The sequence below is a fragment of the Vigna umbellata genome, chromosome 1 (genome assembly GCF_029865625.1).
Source record: "Vigna umbellata cultivar VRB3 chromosome 1, Vumbellata_1.0, whole genome shotgun sequence".
NCBI lineage: Eukaryota > Viridiplantae > Streptophyta > Magnoliopsida > Fabales > Fabaceae > Vigna > Vigna umbellata.
In genome coordinates this window covers 2,626,123-2,646,027 of record NC_142165.1, presented here as the reverse complement: position 1 = coordinate 2,646,027, position 19,905 = coordinate 2,626,123, and the positions used below count along the sequence as shown (strand labels likewise).

Below are 19,905 nucleotides of genomic sequence, written 5' to 3'. Positions count from 1 at the left end.
TCAAGAAAATAAAATGAATAATAAGATAAATTTGCTAACATCTTCTTTTCTTATATTATAATAGATATGATTTTCCTTTTTTAAACAAATTTTATTTTCTTTTTAAATTTGTAAACTTTACAAATAGTTAATTTTAGTTTAACCAAACTGGCCAATACTTAAGTCTATAACTTGTAATTTTTCAAATAACTTCATTTACTAAATTTAAGTTTTCATCTTAAAAATAAAAAACTTACAATAACCTAAATTGAAAAAAAAGAAACAGATAAAAAAAATACAACTGTTATGAAGATGCATAAAACAATATTTGGTAATAACTATCTATTTATCGATTTCATAACTAATACTCAAGACTGCTGCTTAAAATTCTTATTCTCAACAAGTTTTTGTTTACACAAAAAAAAAACGTAAAGAAAATTAAAAATAATATGTAGAAGAAGAAAAACAGATTGAAGTTAACGTCTAAGAATTAAAATAAATTATTTTAAAGCATAGAAACTAAAAGGTTAAAGTTTGTACTATAGAAAGTAAATAGTAATTAACCAAAATAAAATAACCTTTACATGTACTCGATTTAGTTATCAGGTTACACAAATAAACTAACCAGATATAGTTTCCTACTTATGATTCTTAATATAAGACTTAGCTTTAAAAACTTAAACATGAAATTTCCTTTTTCTGGTCCCTAACCAAATATTATAAATATGTGATTTATAAAGCTCTACCCTTTGAAATAAGTTTGCAACTTTTGCCCAGAGGCATTCAAGAAAGACAAGCATATGAAGATAAGATGTCAATCTTAATAATAAGCATGAAGGAGAATATACCATACCACAGCCAAAAAGGTATAATCCAACAAAACCTATAACTATAACTTACAATACTACATTGCATTATCATCTAATATGATACACTAGCACTACAAACTAGAATTTGGATTCTCTACTAGATTTTCTATGTTGTTCATCCGCTGTATCTTCAAAATACACTCGTGATACAGATTTTGATGTTTTAAAATATATTAAAAAGATTTATAAAGTACCGACATCAATGTATTGTATGTATTTTGAAGACACCGCGGAGGATAACACCAAAAAACTAAGTAGAGAATCTGAACTCCTACAAACTACTAAAGCCAGATTGATGGAATAAAGCTTGTATCAGATACAAAATTAACACTTCCAGAAAAAACATAAAATCTAACATCAGATTCCAAAAAAATACAAAAGAGAGGAAGTGTTTGACACATACAGGGTTAGCAGTTGATTGGAAGACCTTCAAAAACACTGAGAAAATCCTCAAAAACACTATGCAAGAGCAGACTTTATTATTCAGTGTTTATTCTTAGTCTTTGTGGACTTGAACTTCTTGGACTTGCTGGAAATGACTCCTTCATCATCAGATTCATCACTAATATCACCATTTTTCTTACCACGCTTTTTCTCAGCTCTTCCACATACTACAAATTTCCTTTCATCCTTCTCCTCAACAAGCTCTGACTTCTCTTTGGGCTTCCAAATGAACAAAGATCTGAAAAGTTATGCCAAATAAGTCCAAGAACCCAGTAAACATTATGATAGCACACATAGGTACAATTGCCTTTTACATCCATCATTGAAGAAGTCATGTTCTGAATCTAACAAATTAATTGGGTTTGTCAAAACAAAAAATAGATAGTAAAACCATTGGCAAGTTTTCAAAATTATGCTCATATATCTAGCCTTGGTTGAGTCCGAACTATGTCAGAGTTTAATACAATGCATATGCATCATCTTTAATGACAATACACTATGGAGGAAAACAAACAATGGTTCTAAACTTCTAATAGAGCTAGTTAAAGAAAACTTGTAAATTTCAATTTCTACTTTTAAAAATCATAACAGAATGCTAAAAGGTTTGAATTTCATCCACAGATGAGTAAAATCCCATTTACCAAACAAATTCACCTTAGTTAAAAGAATTCATCACTAGCATTATACAATATTTTAGCATTAAAAAGATAAGCCAAACCTGGAACTCCCAGTTGCCAGGATATCTTCACGTGGATGAAGCTTATTCACTGGACTGATCGTTGTGATATTTGGGTCAATCACTTCAGCAACCAATTGCCCTGTACTTGTATCTATAAAATCAATGGGATGGAGGGCAGCTCCGTTATAATTTTCACTTATATATCGACCAATAACAGCAAGTGACTCTGATGGATCCTGCAATTACATAAATCATAACTTTTCTGTAAGGCAGAGAACAGAAAAGAAACATAACACCATAAACAACTGGAAGAATAAAATAAAATCACCTTTGGGTCCCATTCAGCTTTAAAGGGTGTCAAATGCCGATTGAAATCATGGCTATGTACAATTTCTCGGCTAGGAGAATCCATATTACCAAAGATAGAATCCCATATATGAAGACGGTTGTCTTGTGATGTAGTGAGAATTTTGGTTCCAGAAAATGGGGAGAAATATGCAGAGTTAACTACACGATTATGCTTGAGGTTGTAAAGGGATGATCCCGCTTCTATATAACGCAGGTCCCATATACGAGCCTAAAAATAGAAACCATTCATATTTCAGCAGTTAGCACAGCCAGCAAGCAATGTAAGTTCAGATATCAATTGAACAAATTCAATATTTGAATAAAACTGAAACTCACAAAATGATCATTTCCACAAGTCAAAAGGATGTCTGGTTGAATTGGATTGCAATGGATACCAACAACTTTTGTTCCTTTTTTGTGGATCAAAATTGCATCACCATTCCTATGGTTGGAGCGCATGTCAACCCTATGAATGCCACGGGATGTTATGCAAACTCAGTTAATTAGTTTCAGAAATGAAAAAGCATAGCTATGAATCAGAGAGCTAGAATTTTCATCCCTGACCAAGAAAACCTAATTTAAAAAGTTCTCTTGTTATTGTCTCCCATGAAATTTTGAAACCATTTAAAATGAACAGCCATGCAAATCTCATGTTCTCCAATACCTTCAACTTCTTAATGTACATTAAATAATAGGATATTGAAGTGGTGCACTCTTAAACACGCTCCTATCATATGCCGTGCGGCAATTACAATGCACTTTAAATACTAAACTTCACAAATGGCCATGCAATGAAAAGAAAATCAGAAATACAGGTTCAAAATTATAGTTAGCCAAACACACTTAGATAGTAAAAGCATGATACTGTACAAATTGAGCTTTTAGGTAATAATTTCTCCTCTCAGAAAATCACAAAATTCAAGCATAAAAACTAAATAATTTCACAGGGAGGGGACCGAAAGAAGCTACTTACATGTAAAGAAAACCAAAGCTATCAGCAACAAGAACAAGACCTTTCTCAGAGTTAATATCCATGCCATAGATCATTTTCCAAGTGTTTGGACCCTAATAAAAAAATATGCATATAAAGCATATACAAGTAAATTTACTGCCAAAAGCAAAGACAAACTTTTAGAGTATAAGCTAAAGTCAAAATATAATGCTGCTACAGATCTTTCCAATTAAAACTTAAAAAGCCAAAAGTTTAACCACTTCCCAGCATCCCCATCCAAAAAATCAAAGGAACACTCCAATCATGAATGAACACATTTACAATCTTACACCAGCACAAATGGAGGGCATGGCAGAAGAGAATATCATAATGGGTAAAGTGTACAAATATGGAGAAGTTACAATTCACAAATAGTGCTCCAGAAGAAGCAAAATGGGCATATCCAAGTACTTATACAGTTAAAGAGAAAGATTATGAAATACGAGCAAAACCTAAGAAAATTTTTACCAGCCATCCACCAGGGTTCAGGTTCATTGGCGACGATGATAGTCCTGTCTCCAAGTCAGTACAACTAATGGTTCCATCTGAGGATGCAGAATAGACCATACAATCATTTGTAGGATTAAACCTACAAAATTTTGTATTTAGAACCTAATTTTATACTTCAGGATAAGACTAAGACAATAAAATAAATCAAAAGATTAAGGAAGGTAAAAAACAATTACAAGAAGACAATGATCTCATGAAAACAACCTTACCTCATATTGTTCAGTAAACAAGAATGTATGTTCCCATAGACCACCTTCTCATATACCTTTCCAAAATCCCATACTCCAAGTTGCCCTTTCTTTTAGCATCAAAGCAGGATGACATATCAGTGGCTAAAAAAAAGCTAGTAGGCAAGGCAACCAAAATATTAATATCAACTGATGTAATTTACTGTAACAACCTTATCTCCGGATAACAGAATGTTATTCTTTGTCGGGTGGAACTCCAAGCATGTTACCCGTCTACTGTGATATCTGATGACAGCACAATTCACTTGGTCTGGGATCACATATTTGGGCTTGATCTAACATACAAAAGAAAAAAGAAAAAATCATCATAATCAGAACCCAAAAATACTAGAATGTGTAAGAAATAACTTTCATCGTTGAAGCATAAACATTATGGAGTCATAGATTGCTTTAGTGCCAAAAATCTCCATTGAATATTATCAACTGTCGCAACTTGAAGCACATAGTTTACTACATAATTTGCAATAAAGTTATCTGGCTAAAACCAAAATAATATACTATACTCTTTCTTGAAGATAAAAACTAGGCCAATGTGAGAATGTTAAGGATCAAAACAATTAAAAGTCCCTCCAAAGTGTCAAAAACAACTACAAGAGTAACAGATAAACTCGACAGATCAAGGTCACTCACTATAGCTTAACTTGAAAATCGTTATTACAAGTTGACAACAGCGATCAAGGTCACATAGTTTACTACATAATTTGCAATAAAGTTATCAGGCTAAAACCAAAATAATATACTATACTCTTTCTTGAAGATAAAAACTAGGCCAATGTGAGAATGTTAAGGATCAAAACAATTAAAAGTCCCTACAAAGTGTCAAAAACAACTACAAGAGTAACAGATAAACTCGACAGATCAAGGTCACTCACTATAGCTTAACTTGAAAATCGTTATTACAAGTTGACAACAGCGACTAATAATTCAATAGGACAAAGTTCCCGACTCATATATGATGGTTATTATCTTCACAAGTCAATATGGTATTGCCTGATCATAGTAATAAATTAACACCAAAATGAACAGCATACACAACCAAATCAAATTATCAGCATTGAGCAAACTAAAGAAGAAAAAGTTAGACATACTGCAGGAATGGATGGCCTTAGCTGGCGTTCAAATACGTATTCCAAAGGTTTACACGTTTTCTTACGGGGTGCTGGGACAACTCCATGCTCAGTTGAGGCACGATGTGGGCAAGTCAAAGTGGTGTGTCCTTCAATTTAAAAAAGCAAAAGAGTTTAAATTTATGCATGCTCATTCCACAATGTCAACAGATAAAAAATCATGATCATTAGAAATCATGTGATGACGAAGACTTTTTAACATAATTATTGTAGTATAAAAACCCTTTTAAACTGAGATTGCATACACTATTTACTCTAAATTCAATGACTTAACAAGGTACAATGATGCCAGAGAACACAAAAGTTAAGCAAATGTCACAAAGATAACCATCTTAATAGATAAATGAAGAGTGAGACCAACACTCACCAGGCTTTTTACACAGAAAGCAAGGCTTCATGGGGCAATCAATATACGTAGCACCCTTGAACCCCGCTTCATGACCATGCTTCTTACAGACCTACAAGACCACACAAGTTCCATTACGGTAAAAGCGTTCCAACACTGAGAAGAAAAAACATAACTTTATGACAAACAACACAAAAAAAGTTACCTTGCAGACTTTTTTGAGACTAATAGTGATGGGGGCTTTCCCTTTTCTGTTTGCGTCCGAACCCACTTCCAGATTCTCAGTCTTCTCACTTGTAGTCGTAACCCCATCATCATCATTATCATCTTCTTCTTCTTCAGGTATTCTTTCTTCTTCTTCTTCTTCTTCCTCTTCCTCGGAAGAACTTTGTTCTGATTCAGAGTCCCTCTCAATGAGAACCTTGGGAAACGCGGTTCTTCGAGTAACGGGTGCCATTGGAGAAGGAAAAACCTTAGCGGTGACTGTGGATGGAAGCGGGAAATAGAAAGGCGCAGCGGAGGATGCTGAGAGTCTGACACCGAAATGGACAAACCAGTTATTTTATTGGCTTTGAATGACACACGTCGCGCACAAGCTCGGTTACAAAAAAAAAACGTCTTTCCTCCGTGTGCCTGTACCAGTCAAACAAATGTGTTTCTACTTTTTCTTTTTATTGTAATAAAAAATATGTATTTAAAAAATTAATTACTAAAATAAGTATATTTATATATAATATATTTATTAATTTTAAATATTTATGTTTTTTACTATAATAACTAATAAAATTATTTATGTTTACAAAAATCAAAGTGGTAAAAGAGCACATACACAATAAAACATATATAAAACACAATTTTCAATAATCGTTATGTTTGTAATGGTATAATAGAACTTACATGAAATACAACTTTCATTAATTAACAAGTTTATAATGGTATAAAAGGTAGAAAAAATTATTTTATCATAATTATTAAAATAAAATATATAATTATATTTAAAAATAATAAAATAAATATTTCATAATTTTATAATAGATTGTTTTTTATTATAGATAATTAATTTAATAAAAAAATAGTTACAAAAATTAACTTGTAAAATAATAAAATGAAATATATTTATACGAGTAAAATAGGTAATGAATTATATCAATAAAATTATAATTGCAAAACACTTATAAAACAAATTTATTGATTGTTATAGATAACTGTTTATGTTGCATATGTTAAATTTGTTTCTTACATTATTAAAAGTTTATTTCATTTTATATATAAAAAAGAATATTGTATTATTTTATACAGAGAAGTCATTTTCATTATTTACTCCTAAAAAAATTGTAATAGGATTTTTTAGCTAAATTTAGTAAGTAAAATCATATATGTTTATTGATTTCAATTAAAGTTGAGAATAAAAAATTGGATTTGTTACTTGTGTATAATATTAAAAATATAATTACTTTCTTCAAGTTGGTATATGTAGATTATATATGTTTAATATATATGTCAATAATTTTAGTAAAAATGTCAATTAACTCTCAAAAGGTTGAGACATAAATGCATAATGTAGGTAAATGTTCCCATTACTCATTATTTATATCAAAAGGATAACTAACATATGTTTTTTTTTTCATGAATGACTGATAGCAATATGAAGATTTATTTAATTATCACAAAGGACATGTATAAGGTGAGGATGTGAGTGGCTAAGGCATGATGAAAGCTCTATCAACCATTTTAGCTCACATTGAGTGATTATTAGTGAAGTGTATTGAACTTTTATGCAAATAAGTGAGATACCATATGTTGAGTATTTGATATATCCTAAAAGTATATATCCCGTGGTCATGCTATACAATAATTAGCCTAATAAAACTAACATCAACCATATAATTTTAAGTCACTTTCTTTATCCAAAAGAATTTCCCACTTAAGTTGCTTTTGATGTATTAAACAACTCGCAATGCAATCTCTTAATGTTTGTGTGTTGGTTACTATATATAAATTGAGAAAAGTTGTTTTTTCAAGTATCAAACAACTCGTAATGCAATTTCTCAATCTTGTGTGTTGGTAATTACTATATAAATTAAGAAAGAGTATGCACTATGAAAATTCAAATCTTGTAAAACAAATATATATAAGTCATCTTACAAACCTTCATGTGAAAATAAGTGTGCAAACAGGTTTTAAAGTAATGGATGACTTCATGGTTGTTCCACAAATAATATGGTCATCAACATAGACAAAAACTACAAAATGCAAATAGAAAATAATTGTAAAGAAATTGGATAAAGTCATACTTTTAAGTTGAAAAAATAATTAGAAATAAATTAGGCACTCCAAAATGAGTGTCATCTTCATAGTTGACATACCTGTGCAAAACTTTTGTCAAAAGTACCCACTTATTTTGTCTTTGATACCATTATTGTTTCGACACCATGGTTTTACTAAATATGATCCTTGGCCACGCAATTCTACATAAATGGTATACTAATTTGTTCCACATCACTTTTAAGTTCAAAAAATTATTAGAAATAAATTAGGCACTCCAAAATGAGTGTCATCTTCATGATTGACCTGCATGTGCAGAACCTTTGCCTAAAATATCCACTTACTTTGCCTTTTCTACCATTGTTATTTCTACACCATGAGTTTTAGTAAATATGGTTCATTGGCCATGAAATTATACATAAATGGCATAATAATTTGTTCCACAACACTTTTAAGTTGAAAAATGATTAGAAATAAATTAGTCACTCCAAAACGAGCCTCATCTTTATAGTAGACCTGCATGTGCAAAACTTTTGCCTAAAGTACCCACTTACTTTGCCTTTACTATCATGGTTATTTTTGTACCATGAGTTTTACTGAATATGGTTCCTTGGCCATGAAATTCTATATAAATGGCATAATAGATTTTTCCACATCACTTTTAAGTTAAAAAAATGATTAGAAATAAATTAGGCACTCCAAAATGAGTTTCATCTTCATAGTTGACCTGCTTGTGCAAAACCTTTACTTGAAGTACCCACTTATTTTGCCTTTGCTACCATTGTTGTTTCTACACCATGAGACTTAATTGCCACAAAAAACTTATGATATTACATTCAAATATTCATACAAACAAAACTTTATCATTAAAAATAACATAATCAAACAATACAATGAAGTATAATATCTATGAGTTTTTATAATCTCGCCACATCTTTTCTGTTATAACATCCTTATTACTATAACCAACCCTATAATCCTCTTCACGAACTTGACCAGACGTTGTTTCATCATCCCTTTCCATTAATTCGCCGTCAATCTCATCAACTAATGAGTTGTCATTGTCTATGCCGCGTAGTAAGTTGTGTAGGAAGCAATAACCAAGCACAATGTGTGTCATTGTATCCAAACCATAATGAGGTTCAGTGCCATTACCAATGATGGGGAATCTTTTTTTCAAAACACTAAACATCTTTTCAATGACATTTCTCAATGATGAACGATGATGGTTGAATAGTTCGTGTGCATTTTCTGGTCCTTTTCATGTGAATTCTTTAAAGTGATATCTTACACCTCAGTATGGAATCATAACTGTTCTTTTCAGCATAAATCCAGCATCCCCAAGATAATATTTCCCACAACATTATACATAGACCACTAATGAGCGATTGACAATCTACAAATAACAACCAAATGAATGCACTAACCTTTAGGTATAACAAACCTATCATCTCCTGCAAGAGAATCTTTCAATATTCTTGAATCTGATGTGGTGCCTTCCCAACCAGTTAAAACATATGTGATTTTCATATCGAAATCGCACGTCGGAAACACATTTTGAGTTAGCTAGTCCTTTATTCCTCGAAACCTCAAAGCATTTGATTTCGGGACCCTTACTTTTACTTGTGTTCCATTTATGGCCCCTATATAATCCTAATTCATAGAAATAACAACTCATCATAAACATCGTCAACAATCTAGTGTTATCATGAAGTAAATGATAAGTTGTCAAACATTTACCTTAAAATATGGGTAAAATTTATTATTGGAGAATTCTCCAAAGTTGAGACTTGATTCTTCGACACTAGTGCTGCAACATTTTTCAACTGATCAGTGAGGGACTTGAGACGTTGACAAATGTTGAAGCATTCAGAAAATTCTCCATCTTAATATTGGAGAATTCGGCCTCAAGAGTTACCACACAAGAATGTTTGTTGTCTTGGAAAATATCTCTCAACCTATTCCAAGCATCCATGGTCATGGCATCGGGTTCAATAATTGTATGCAACACGTCATCAGAGATGGTTGCATAAGTCATGAAAGAACCGTAGCATCAAAAGTCGACCATAAGTCCTTTTCATCCTCTATCACATGTACAATTTCTTTGCCATTGTCAAGAGAATAATGTGATGAAGTACCTTATGAGAACATGCGGTAATTTTAAAAAGTTTCGTCCATGTAGAGTATCGGACATTCTCCATTTCAAGAGTGATGGAGATATGGTTCTATATATTGGAAACTGCAAGAGTATGATGGAAAGAACTCTAGTTGTCTGTCATGACAGTGAGAAGAAAAATAAATAAATAAAGGAAAAGGAAGAACAAGTAGCGTATACACTACTACAAAATTGAACATAGATAACGCTCAACAGATAATGTTTTTTTAAAAAAGTGTTATCTATTAATGTACAGAACAATAGATAACACTTTTTAAAAAAGGGCTATCTATAACGATACAATAGATAACATTTTTTAAAAAAACGCTATCTATAAAAATCGAATAGACAACATTTTTAAAAAAGCGTTATCTATTGATACACAATAAATAGATAGCGCCTTCTAGGATACGCGTTATCTATGTTAAAATAATTTTAGTTCGCGGTTCTCTTTCCAGAGTATATTTGTGTTTTCGTTTCTGCTTCACGCTTCTCCTAAGAGTGTATATGCATTTTCGATTCTGCGATCAGTCACTACAATTTTAAATCTCGTGTGGCTCTCGCATCCTTGTTCTGTTTCAGTTGTCGTGCATGTGGCTTTCCAAGTTGGGCATCTTTGCTCCGTTCTAGTTGGCGTTTTCATCAGTGCGTGCTGCCTCAAGCGGTAGGGATCCTTCGTTTCTTTCGTTTTAGGGTTGCCGTTTTAGTATCTCGTTCCCTCTTCCACCTTCTCTTCTCTGATTCGTTTCTTCTTTGCCATATTTTCATGAAAATGTGTTTTTCATTAGGTGTTTATCGCGTCACCGAAGACATGATTACAAAATTAAATCCAACAAGGACTGACCATTGGATAAGTAGAGAACACGATGCAACTTTTATGCAATGGCTAAAAAGTCACATTTTTGCAGAGTTAAATGTGAAATCCTCTTTAATTTCTGACAGATTGAGATGGTTAGCTAATGGTCCAAATTTTCAAGTCTTTTCTTACACTGGTTATATGATTAATGAGTGAACATTTTACACTAAAGACCTAGATGATCAAAGTACTGTGCAAAATAGTGGTGTAACTTTGGTGGCTGAATCTATGCACATCTCAAGTGCTAAAGATAGAAGTCCTATATATGCAAATATGTCATATTTTGGGGTAATTGAACATATATGGGAGTTGGATTACACCACATTTCGGGTACCCATATTTGGTTGCAAGTGGGTTGATAACAATAATGAAGTTCGACAAGATGAAACGGGATTTATGCAAGTGAATTTTAATTGGGGTACAAAGATGAGCCATTTATTTTAGCATCACAAGCTCAACAAATTTTTTATGTCACTAATTTGGTTGATGTCAATTGGTCAATTGTGTTGTTGACCAATAAAATAAATGATCCTTCTAATGATGATATAGAGGATGAATATACAAATATTGAAGATGATCCTATGATGATGATCCAATAACAAATGATATCTTGTATAGGAGAGATGATCATGACGAAGGAATTTAGATAAATCCATCATTTTTTGTCTATAAGAAACCTAAGTCTTTAAACTTCAAATCAAAGAAGAAAAGGTTGGATTTATAAAGTTTTATTCTTATGTTTATCCCTTTTTACTAATGTTATCCCTTTTTTTATTTGAAACACTTTTTTTTACAAGTAAATGACTACTCCTACTGAAGATGATATTCCTTCTCCCAACCAAGCTAAAGGGAAGAAAGGTATAATGATTATGAATAAGATTGTTCAAGCTAGAAGTGAGGGAAAAAAATTAGAGGTAATGGACATTGTATATTTTTTGGTATATTAGATATGTTACTTTCCTAATTATTGTTCAATATGTACTTATTCATAATATTAGGTTTCATGGAATGCAAAAGGTCAACCCATTGAACCCGGTAGCCCAAACTTCATCAGTTATCTTGGATCCATTGTTCGAGCAAATGTGCCTATAACTTATGATGATTGGAAATATTCAAGTTTGGATGCCTATAAAGAGATCATTTGGAATAATATACAAGTAATGTATACTACTTATTTTAAATGTATGTGTTATGATTTCCAAACTGTTTTTTTCTAAGTATTTTTTTGGACAGCTAACTTTCAATGTAGATACATGTCGCAAGACATTTGTATTAAGGAAGGCAGGGTTATTGCTTAGGAGTTTTAGGACTTCCTTGGCCCATAAATATCTAAAGGATGACAATGGAGATTAGTTAGAAAATCCTCCTAATCAACCTCCTGCGAAGTATGCATCCATTATTAGTGAGGACATTTGGAGACAGTTTATTGCAAAACGTACGGATAAAACTTTCAAGGTAATGTATATTATCTATATATAATATATTTATCCCTTAATTCTTGAGCATATGATTTGTTTACTATCTTTCTTTTTAGGAAAAAAGCATACAAAATAAGGAAAGAGCATCAAGCTCTAAGTACTCGTATAGGGGCTCTCATAAGGGGTATGCCCGCATAGAACAAGATATGGTAAGTCAGTTTATCATTTTAGATTATGTTTGAATTGTGAATGTACTCTCTTGGCTGTTATCAACAATTAGGTTGAATCAATTGCATACCACATTGGTGGGTAATTGGCTTGCTTGTTCGAGGTGTATGGTCACATCAGCATACCTTAATTTTTATTAAGGTGGCATGTACGATGAAATGTATATACTTTTGTTGTAAAATAAGTATGTGATTTGAATCTTTCGGGTTGTTCAAATAAGTCATGTTCTGTGATTATTTTGTATCATCAAGTTTATATTACGTTGTTATAATGATAGGAACCACATAACTATATGGCATCTTAGAATTACTTAGTGCTTGCTAATTATATTAAGAACTTAAAAGCAAGGCGGCCCCTCCATCTTGAATCTTGAAATTGACTTTCACGGTTTATAAAGAGTGAGTAGAAGCTAGTAAGTTCATTGTGATTATATATGTCATATTTTTTAATTGTTAAATGTTATGTTTATAAAGAGTGAGTATAAGCTAGTAAGTTCATTGTTTATAGTCTGATTAACTCGTGCTTGGGAATAGTGACTTGAAGAAACTAATTTAGTAGACTAATATATATATTAAAAGAAAAAAACATTGAATGGTAATTGAGAGTTAACCTGTGAAAGTTGTGATTACATGAGTAATGTGTGAATCGATTTAAGTTGTACTCTAACCTATATATAAGTATATATAACTATACTATATTAATTAAACATCTTATTCTCTGCACCCAAGACATTAAAGTTTCCCAGAATTGAAATATTAAACTCCCTTCCGAGCCCACACTACTCTAAGATATAAACACATACACGCTAGCAATTAATTAAATCCCAAAAACAAACCTTTCTTTCTTCAACTTCATTCTTTAACCTTTACTTCTCTCTTCCCCATCATTATTATTTGGATAATGATATTTTAACAACATTTTTTTGACAACATTTTAAGTGAGTAGATGATGTTAAAATGTTGTCAAAAAAAATGTTGTTAAAGTATCATTATCCTTATTATTTTCACACTTCCAACAACGCTTTCCTCCCTTCTTCCACACTAAAACTAAACCACTCACCACTACTATTTTCTTCTCTATTCTCACTGCACATTCTTCATTTAACTCTTGGTACATAAGTCATTCACATTTCCTCATTTAGAAAACCCAAAGACCCCCTACCTTTCACACAGGTCTACCCTCTCTTAAATTCTAGACCAAGACCAATCTTCACTTTTCAAACTCAATCTCTCATTCCCTTACACCAACCCACGTCTTACTGAAACGTAATTTCTCCATTATTTCCTTCCAATCATCCACTCACTCACTTCATACATGACAGTCCAACATCCATGCAACTTTCCTTCTTTTCTTCTTGTTTTATTCCTCCTTCTTGATTTTAAACACCGAAACCCAACATAAAACAACACCCACATTCTACTCACCCACAACCCGACACTCATCCTCTCACGTTAACCAACCCCATCATGAGTATGTCTATTCTCTTTCTAATATCAAAAACCCAACAACCACCTCCTTATCGTCATAATTAATTTGTAGTAATATTTAATTAACTAATTCTATATTATTTCTCTTTCTTCCAGTATTTTTCTAGCTGCAGATGTCAACAATATCATGAAAGTCAAATAATTGAAGTTAGAGAAAGTTGGAGTTTACATGCAATTAGTACATGCTTATAGGTTATGTTAGGGTGATGTACATGCTTATAAGTATTGATAGGATATATATGTTATGGTTGTATATATTATCTTATAAAGCAATGTTATGTCATGACACGTACTAGACGACTTAACAATTAAATTTTAAAATATTAGTGTACCAATAATTTTTATTTATATTAATGAATTGTCATAATATTTTTCTCAATATTTTATATATTTTGTATATAATAGAACCATAATAGAACCAATATTTTATATTTTATTCTAAAATTCATTTTTTTAAAAAAAATTTGAACCAATAGATAGCACTTCTTTAAAGAAGCGCCTATTGTCAGCTACCAATAGATAACGCTTCTTTAAAGAAACACTATATATTGTTAGCCACTAATAGATAGCGCTTCTTTAAAGAAGCGTTATGTGTTGGTGGCTGAGAATAAATAGTACTTCTTTAAAAAAACGCTATCTATTGTTGCTGACAATAGATAACACTTTTTTTAAAAGCGTTATCTATTAATAGATAGCGCAAAAAGCGCTATCTATGTACTTTTTTTTGTAGTAGTAATAATTGCCCTAAAAATCTAATATCAAAGAAGAATATTTTTCTCAATTGATTTTATTCACTAGTTTGAAATAAATACAATAATCTTAGGAAACTTATCAGGTAATAAATAATATAAGACATATATTTAAAATATTAATTATAAACTAATATATACTTACCTAAAATACAATAACAAAATATATTTACATATATATTAACAGTAAGTGATAGATGATGAAGGAAGATCGAAAAAGAAAAAAAAATCTAGAAAAAAAATTGATTGTAATTAATTCCTTGGTGTTAAAACTAATTTAATAAAAAAGAATTATATTGAATTAATTTCATGTAATCAAAATATTAATTAAACATTTTGATCATAAATAAACTTATAATAACTTATATTATTTTAAGGATTTCATCTTTTACACGTATTTGTGAGTCATATATTATATACTTAGTATACCTAACATTGATTACTCAACGTTTCAAAACTCTTGAAACGTTTTTCAAATTCTTAAAACTAAATAACGACATATATTTTAGTTTGGCAAAATTAGATGATGCGTTAATTGATTAAGTTATCTTAATTGATAAACTCTAAATTTGAAATTTTTAAGTTGATAAATTAATTTATTCGTTTCAAAATATTTTCAAAAACTAGTTGATAAATGTAAAATCACAAAATTAATTTAATTTTTACTAAAAAAATTTAATGTTTCATATTTGTTTTTCAAAAGTTTGATGTATATTTTTATTTGAATAACTAATTTTATTCAGTGAATGTTTGTAGTTAAATTAAATTTTTATTATTTTTTAATTTAATTTTTATTAAAAAAAACTTAATGTTTTATATTTGTTTTTCAAAATTTTGATTAATATTTTTATTTGAATAAATAATTTTTTATTCATTGAATGTTTGTAGTTAAATTAAATTTTTATTATTTTTTAATTTAATTTTTACTAAAAAAAAACTTAACGTTTCATATTTGTTTTTCAAAAGTTTGATGTATATTTTTATTTGAATAAGTAATTTTATTTTCTAGTTAAATTAAATTTTTATTATTTTTTATTTATTAATTTAAGCTACTTTTATTTTAAGTTTTCCTTATAACTTTTATATTGCACTCTAGCGTCATGATTCAATTATAATTAGGCTACCTTATCTTTTAGTAGACAATTGATGTCACTTATTAGCTAGATTTGATTGTGTTAGCAAGCAAACCATAGGCCATTTGAATAATGCAAGGCCCAAAAGGATTACTACCACACCAGCCCAATTGAGGGATTACGTTCCATAGAATCTCTTTCTGTCAGCATGTTTCTAGAAGTGCCAGGTCACATTTTTCATTGCACCAGAATAAGTTAGTTATGGGTTTTGGTAGATTGTTTTTTGTTTTATAGATTTCCTTGCCCACCAAATCAGAAGGACCCTTTCACTGTAACCAATTATGATTTGTAATGGCTATATATAGCCTTTCGTATGAATGAAAAAGGGGATGGAAATTCAATTATCTATCTCTTTCTTATCTGTTTCAGGGGCTCCCTTAGCCATCAATTAAGGAAGTGAAAACCTAACAATTTGGTGCTTTCATTGAGCTCATTTTTCAGTCATGGCCAACCGACCCACCAACGCAGAACGCTTGGATGATTTAACTCTCAAAGTTGATTCTATTATGGAACAACTTTCTCTTTTGATGGTTCGACCACCTTCCCCTCAACCACACGTTTCTCCTTCACCTTCCCATGCCCCTAATGGGTCCGCTGACCACACATGAAGCTCGAAGTTCCCAGGTTTGATGGAATGACCCATTGGTTGGATCTTCAAAATTTCTCAATTTTTTGACTACCACAATACACCGGAACAGGAACACCTTCAAGTTGCCTCTTTCTATATGGACAGACCAGCTCTCAGTTGGTACCAGTGGATGTACCGGAACAACCAGATTCAGACTTGGTTCGGGTTCCTTCGTGCCTTGGAAACACGTTTCGCTCCGTCATTCTATGATGAACCTTCCGGTGCTTTATTCAAGCTCACGCAGAAGGGGACAGTCCAACAATACCTCACAGAGTTTGAATGTCTCGCCAATCGCATAGTGGGCTTACCTGCCCCATTTGCCCTGAATTGCTTCATCTCTGGCCTGACACCAGAAATCCACCGCGAGGTTCAGGCCCTCCGCCCCGCATCTCTAGATCACGCGACCCAACTTGCCAAGCTGCAAGAAGACAAAATTGAGGAACGTCGACGTTTTTTCCGCCCTAAAACCCCAGTTTCAACACCTAACTTAAATACTGCGTCCCCACCCGCCACTACATCACATGCACTCTTGCCGGCACCCCAAACTCGAGTCAACTTCCGCCGTCTCAGCCCAGACGACATGGCAGCTCGTCGGGAAAAGGGCCTTTGCTATAACTGTGACGAGATCTTCACCCCATCCCATCGTTGCAAGGGGAAATTTTTTCTTCTCACTACCAAAGACCCCATTGGGGATGATTTCACCCCTGACCCTACTTTGGTCCTAGATCCACCTTCTCCAACGATCAATGCTGACGAAACCCCTTCTCAGGTCAGCCTCCATGCCTTCACTGGCGGTGTTGGTTCATCCACCATACGTCTCCAAGGGCAAATCGGCAACAATCCTGTTTCTATTCTCGTTGACGGTGTTAGTGACCACAATTTTGTTCAAGATCGAGTAGCCAAATTCCTAGACCTCCCTTCAATCCCATACAACCCCCTGACCGTTATGGTTGGTTGTGGCAATCTCTTGTGATGTAATCACCTTTGCCCTGAGGTCGAAATAAAAATTCAGGAGCACACCCTCCATGTTAATTTCTACGAGAGGTGTTGACATTGTTTTGGGCGCGCCCTGGCTTAAATCTATTGGGCCTGTTCTCATGGACTACACCCAACTTACGATTTCATTTACCCACCAAGGCCAACCCATCATATTAAGGAGGATCCAACACAGTCACACAGACCCCATGTCTAGCCCACAACTCAAACGGTGCATCCAAACTAACAATGCATCTGAACTTTTCACAATACAAATCATAGCCATACACGAACCCACCACCACAAACTCACCGCTCCACACCACTTCCCTACCACCTGACATCACTAGACTTCTCCTCCATTTTGACCACCTCTTCCAATCACCACCATCATTACCTCCCTCTCGCCCAACTGACCACCGTATCCACCTCCTTCCCAATTCTACACCGGTAAACGTCAAGCCCTACCGCTACTCCCATTCCCAAAAATGCGAACTTGAAAAACAAGTCAGAGAATTGCTCCAGAAATCCATGATCCAACCAAGTAAGAGTCCGTTTTCTTCATTGGTCCTACTAGTTCGCAAAAAAGACGGGTCCTGACGCTATTGTGTCAATTACAGGGCTCTTACGCCATCACTGTGACCGTTTCCCAATGCCTACCATTGATGAGTTGCTGGACGAACTTGGTGGTGCAACATGGTTTTCCAAACTCGATCTTCGACTAGGTTTTCATCAAATCTTGATGCATCCTAATGATATTGCTAAGACAACATTTCGTACACACTATGGACATTATGAGTACCGAGTGATGCCTTTTGGTCTCTGTAATGCGCCTTCAACGTTACAAGCTACCATGAATTCCCTCCTCGACCCATTTCTCCGTTGATTTGTTGTTGTATTTTTCGACGACATCCTTGTTTATAGTTTGTCCCTCTCACAACATGTTTCTCATTTGGAACAGGTATTTCAATGTTTGTTGGAGAACAAGTTCTACCTCAAACTCTTTAAGTGCTTATTTGCCCAAAGGCAACTGGAATATCTGGGACATATCATTTCTGTTGCAGGGGTTCAACCTGACCCGTCCAAGATTCAAGTAGTGTTGGCTTGGCCTCCTCCTTCCAACGTCAAGGCTCTCTGTGGCTTCCTCGGCCTTACTGGTTTTTACCGAAAATTTGTCAAAGGTTATGCCAATATTACCTCCCCTCTTACGACTTTACTTCGTAAGGATGCCTTTTCTTGGACTCTGGAAGCTCAACACGCATTTGACGCTCTCAAGACAGCCATGACCCGCGCACCAGTTCTTGCCTTGCTGGACTTCTCTGTCCCTTTCACTGTTGATACGGACGCATCTGGCACAACTATGGATGTCGTTCTAATGCAACGCAATAAGCTAATTGCGTTTTTCAGTAAACCAGTCAGCCCCAAACTTCTTCATTCATCGACTTATGTCCGAGAACTACATGTCATTACTTCGGCTATCAAGAAATGGCGCCAATACCTGTTGGGGTACCCATTTGTTATCAATACTGATCATAAGAGCCTCAAAGAGATTTTGTCCCAGGTTATACAAACTCCAGAACAACAACACTACCTCTCTAAGTTACTAGGGAATGCGTACACAATCCAGTACAAGCCAGGATCTCATAACGTTGTTGCGGATGGTCTCTCTAGACTCCCAGATGTTTCCTCTGGCACGTGTTATGTCCTCTCCATGCCTAATTTCATTTTTATGGATCAGTTACAACAATCGATGGAAGCTAGTTCTGCTTATACTACATTACTTTCCCGCATCCAAACTGACCCTGCTGCTCATCCTGATTATAGTTGCATAATGGGTTAATCTTATTCAAAAGAAGTGAAAACCTAACAAATTGTGTAAGGTTTTATATTGCATCGTCATTTCACTCTTTCCAATGATCTAGTTGTCCGAGTGATCTCTTTGATTATGCTGAGATCTTTTCAATCTGAGAGGTATATGTAATAACACTATGATGTCCTAGTGTAATCTTATTTATTTATTTATATATATATATATATATATATATATATATATATATATATATATATATATAAAATAATAATAATAAGATTATACGCACCCACACAACGACTATTCAAGAGAGACTTAAAATAAACTTAAAAGTAAAACATTTTTTTAAGACCTAAAAGGAAAATGTCTTTTTAATAATTTTTTTTACAATTTTTTTTACAACATCTTATAGTAGCTTGTGATTGGTCCATTTCAAATATATGAACCAATAAAATAATGACATATAATCTGTTATCAATAAATTGTTAAAAAAAATTATTAAAACATCATAATCCAACCTAAAACAACTAATTACTAAAAATAGTTTTTTAAAGACCTTTTTAAACCTTAAACAAGAGCCTTACATACTTAGGTCTTGAGTCCTGCAGTCATGTTAATATGTAACTTCCTCTTTTACATTTTCAATAGCAATACCAGACAT

At 32.9% G+C, this 19,905-nt stretch overlaps 2 protein-coding genes and 1 pseudogene across 2 annotated transcripts; 1 reads left to right on the top strand and 2 right to left on the bottom strand.

Annotated features, from left to right (window-relative positions):
* Window positions 1–780: 780 nt before the first annotated feature.
* DDB2 (damaged DNA binding 2) lies at window positions 781–6,106 on the bottom strand. Its single transcript, XM_047324661.2, has 11 exons — window positions 5,747–6,106; window positions 5,563–5,653; window positions 5,157–5,284; window positions 4,221–4,343; window positions 4,030–4,118; window positions 3,779–3,899; window positions 3,293–3,384; window positions 2,656–2,785; window positions 2,300–2,548; window positions 2,011–2,207; window positions 781–1,530 (listed from the first exon to the last, which is right to left on the bottom strand). The coding sequence occupies exons 1-11, from the start codon at window positions 5,996–5,998 to the stop codon at window positions 1,332–1,334; spliced, it is 1,671 nt and encodes a 556-aa protein (XP_047180617.1). The 5' UTR covers window positions 5,999–6,106; the 3' UTR covers window positions 781–1,331.
* A 3,266-nt stretch (window positions 6,107–9,372) lies between these two features.
* LOC148204398 (uncharacterized) lies at window positions 9,373–10,085 on the bottom strand (annotated as a pseudogene).
* A 1,532-nt stretch (window positions 10,086–11,617) lies between these two features.
* Window positions 11,618–19,274, top strand: LOC148204397 (uncharacterized). The gene is made up of 6 exons (XM_088104373.1): window positions 11,618–11,731; window positions 11,816–11,974; window positions 12,352–12,444; window positions 16,531–17,409; window positions 18,012–18,239; window positions 18,396–19,274. Exons 1-6 carry the CDS (start codon window positions 11,618–11,620, stop codon window positions 19,272–19,274), a joined length of 2,352 nt encoding a protein of 783 aa, XP_087960499.1.
* The last annotated feature ends 631 nt before the right edge of the window (window positions 19,275–19,905 follow it).

Excerpts from the sequence above, each read along its gene's own strand:
- DDB2 (XM_047324661.2), bottom strand. The coding sequence starts at position 5,998 with ATGGCACCCGTTACTCGAAGAACCGCGTTTCCCAAGGTTCTCATTGAG. Across the intron at positions 5,654-5,746 it reads GTCTCAAAAAAGTCTGCAAG|GTCTGTAAGAAGCATGGTCA; the intron begins GTAACTTTTTTT and ends GTGGTCTTGTAG. Across the intron at positions 4,344-5,156 it reads TAAGGCCATCCATTCCTGCA|ATCAAGCCCAAATATGTGAT; the intron begins GTATGTCTAACT and ends TTTGTATGTTAG.
- LOC148204397 (XM_088104373.1), top strand. The coding sequence starts at position 11,618 with ATGACTACTCCTACTGAAGATGATATTCCTTCTCCCAACCAAGCTAAA. Across the intron at positions 11,732-11,815 it reads GTGAGGGAAAAAAATTAGAG|GTTTCATGGAATGCAAAAGG; the intron begins GTAATGGACATT and ends TCATAATATTAG. Across the intron at positions 18,240-18,395 it reads ATGGACATTATGAGTACCGA|GTATTTCAATGTTTGTTGGA; the intron begins GTGATGCCTTTT and ends CATTTGGAACAG.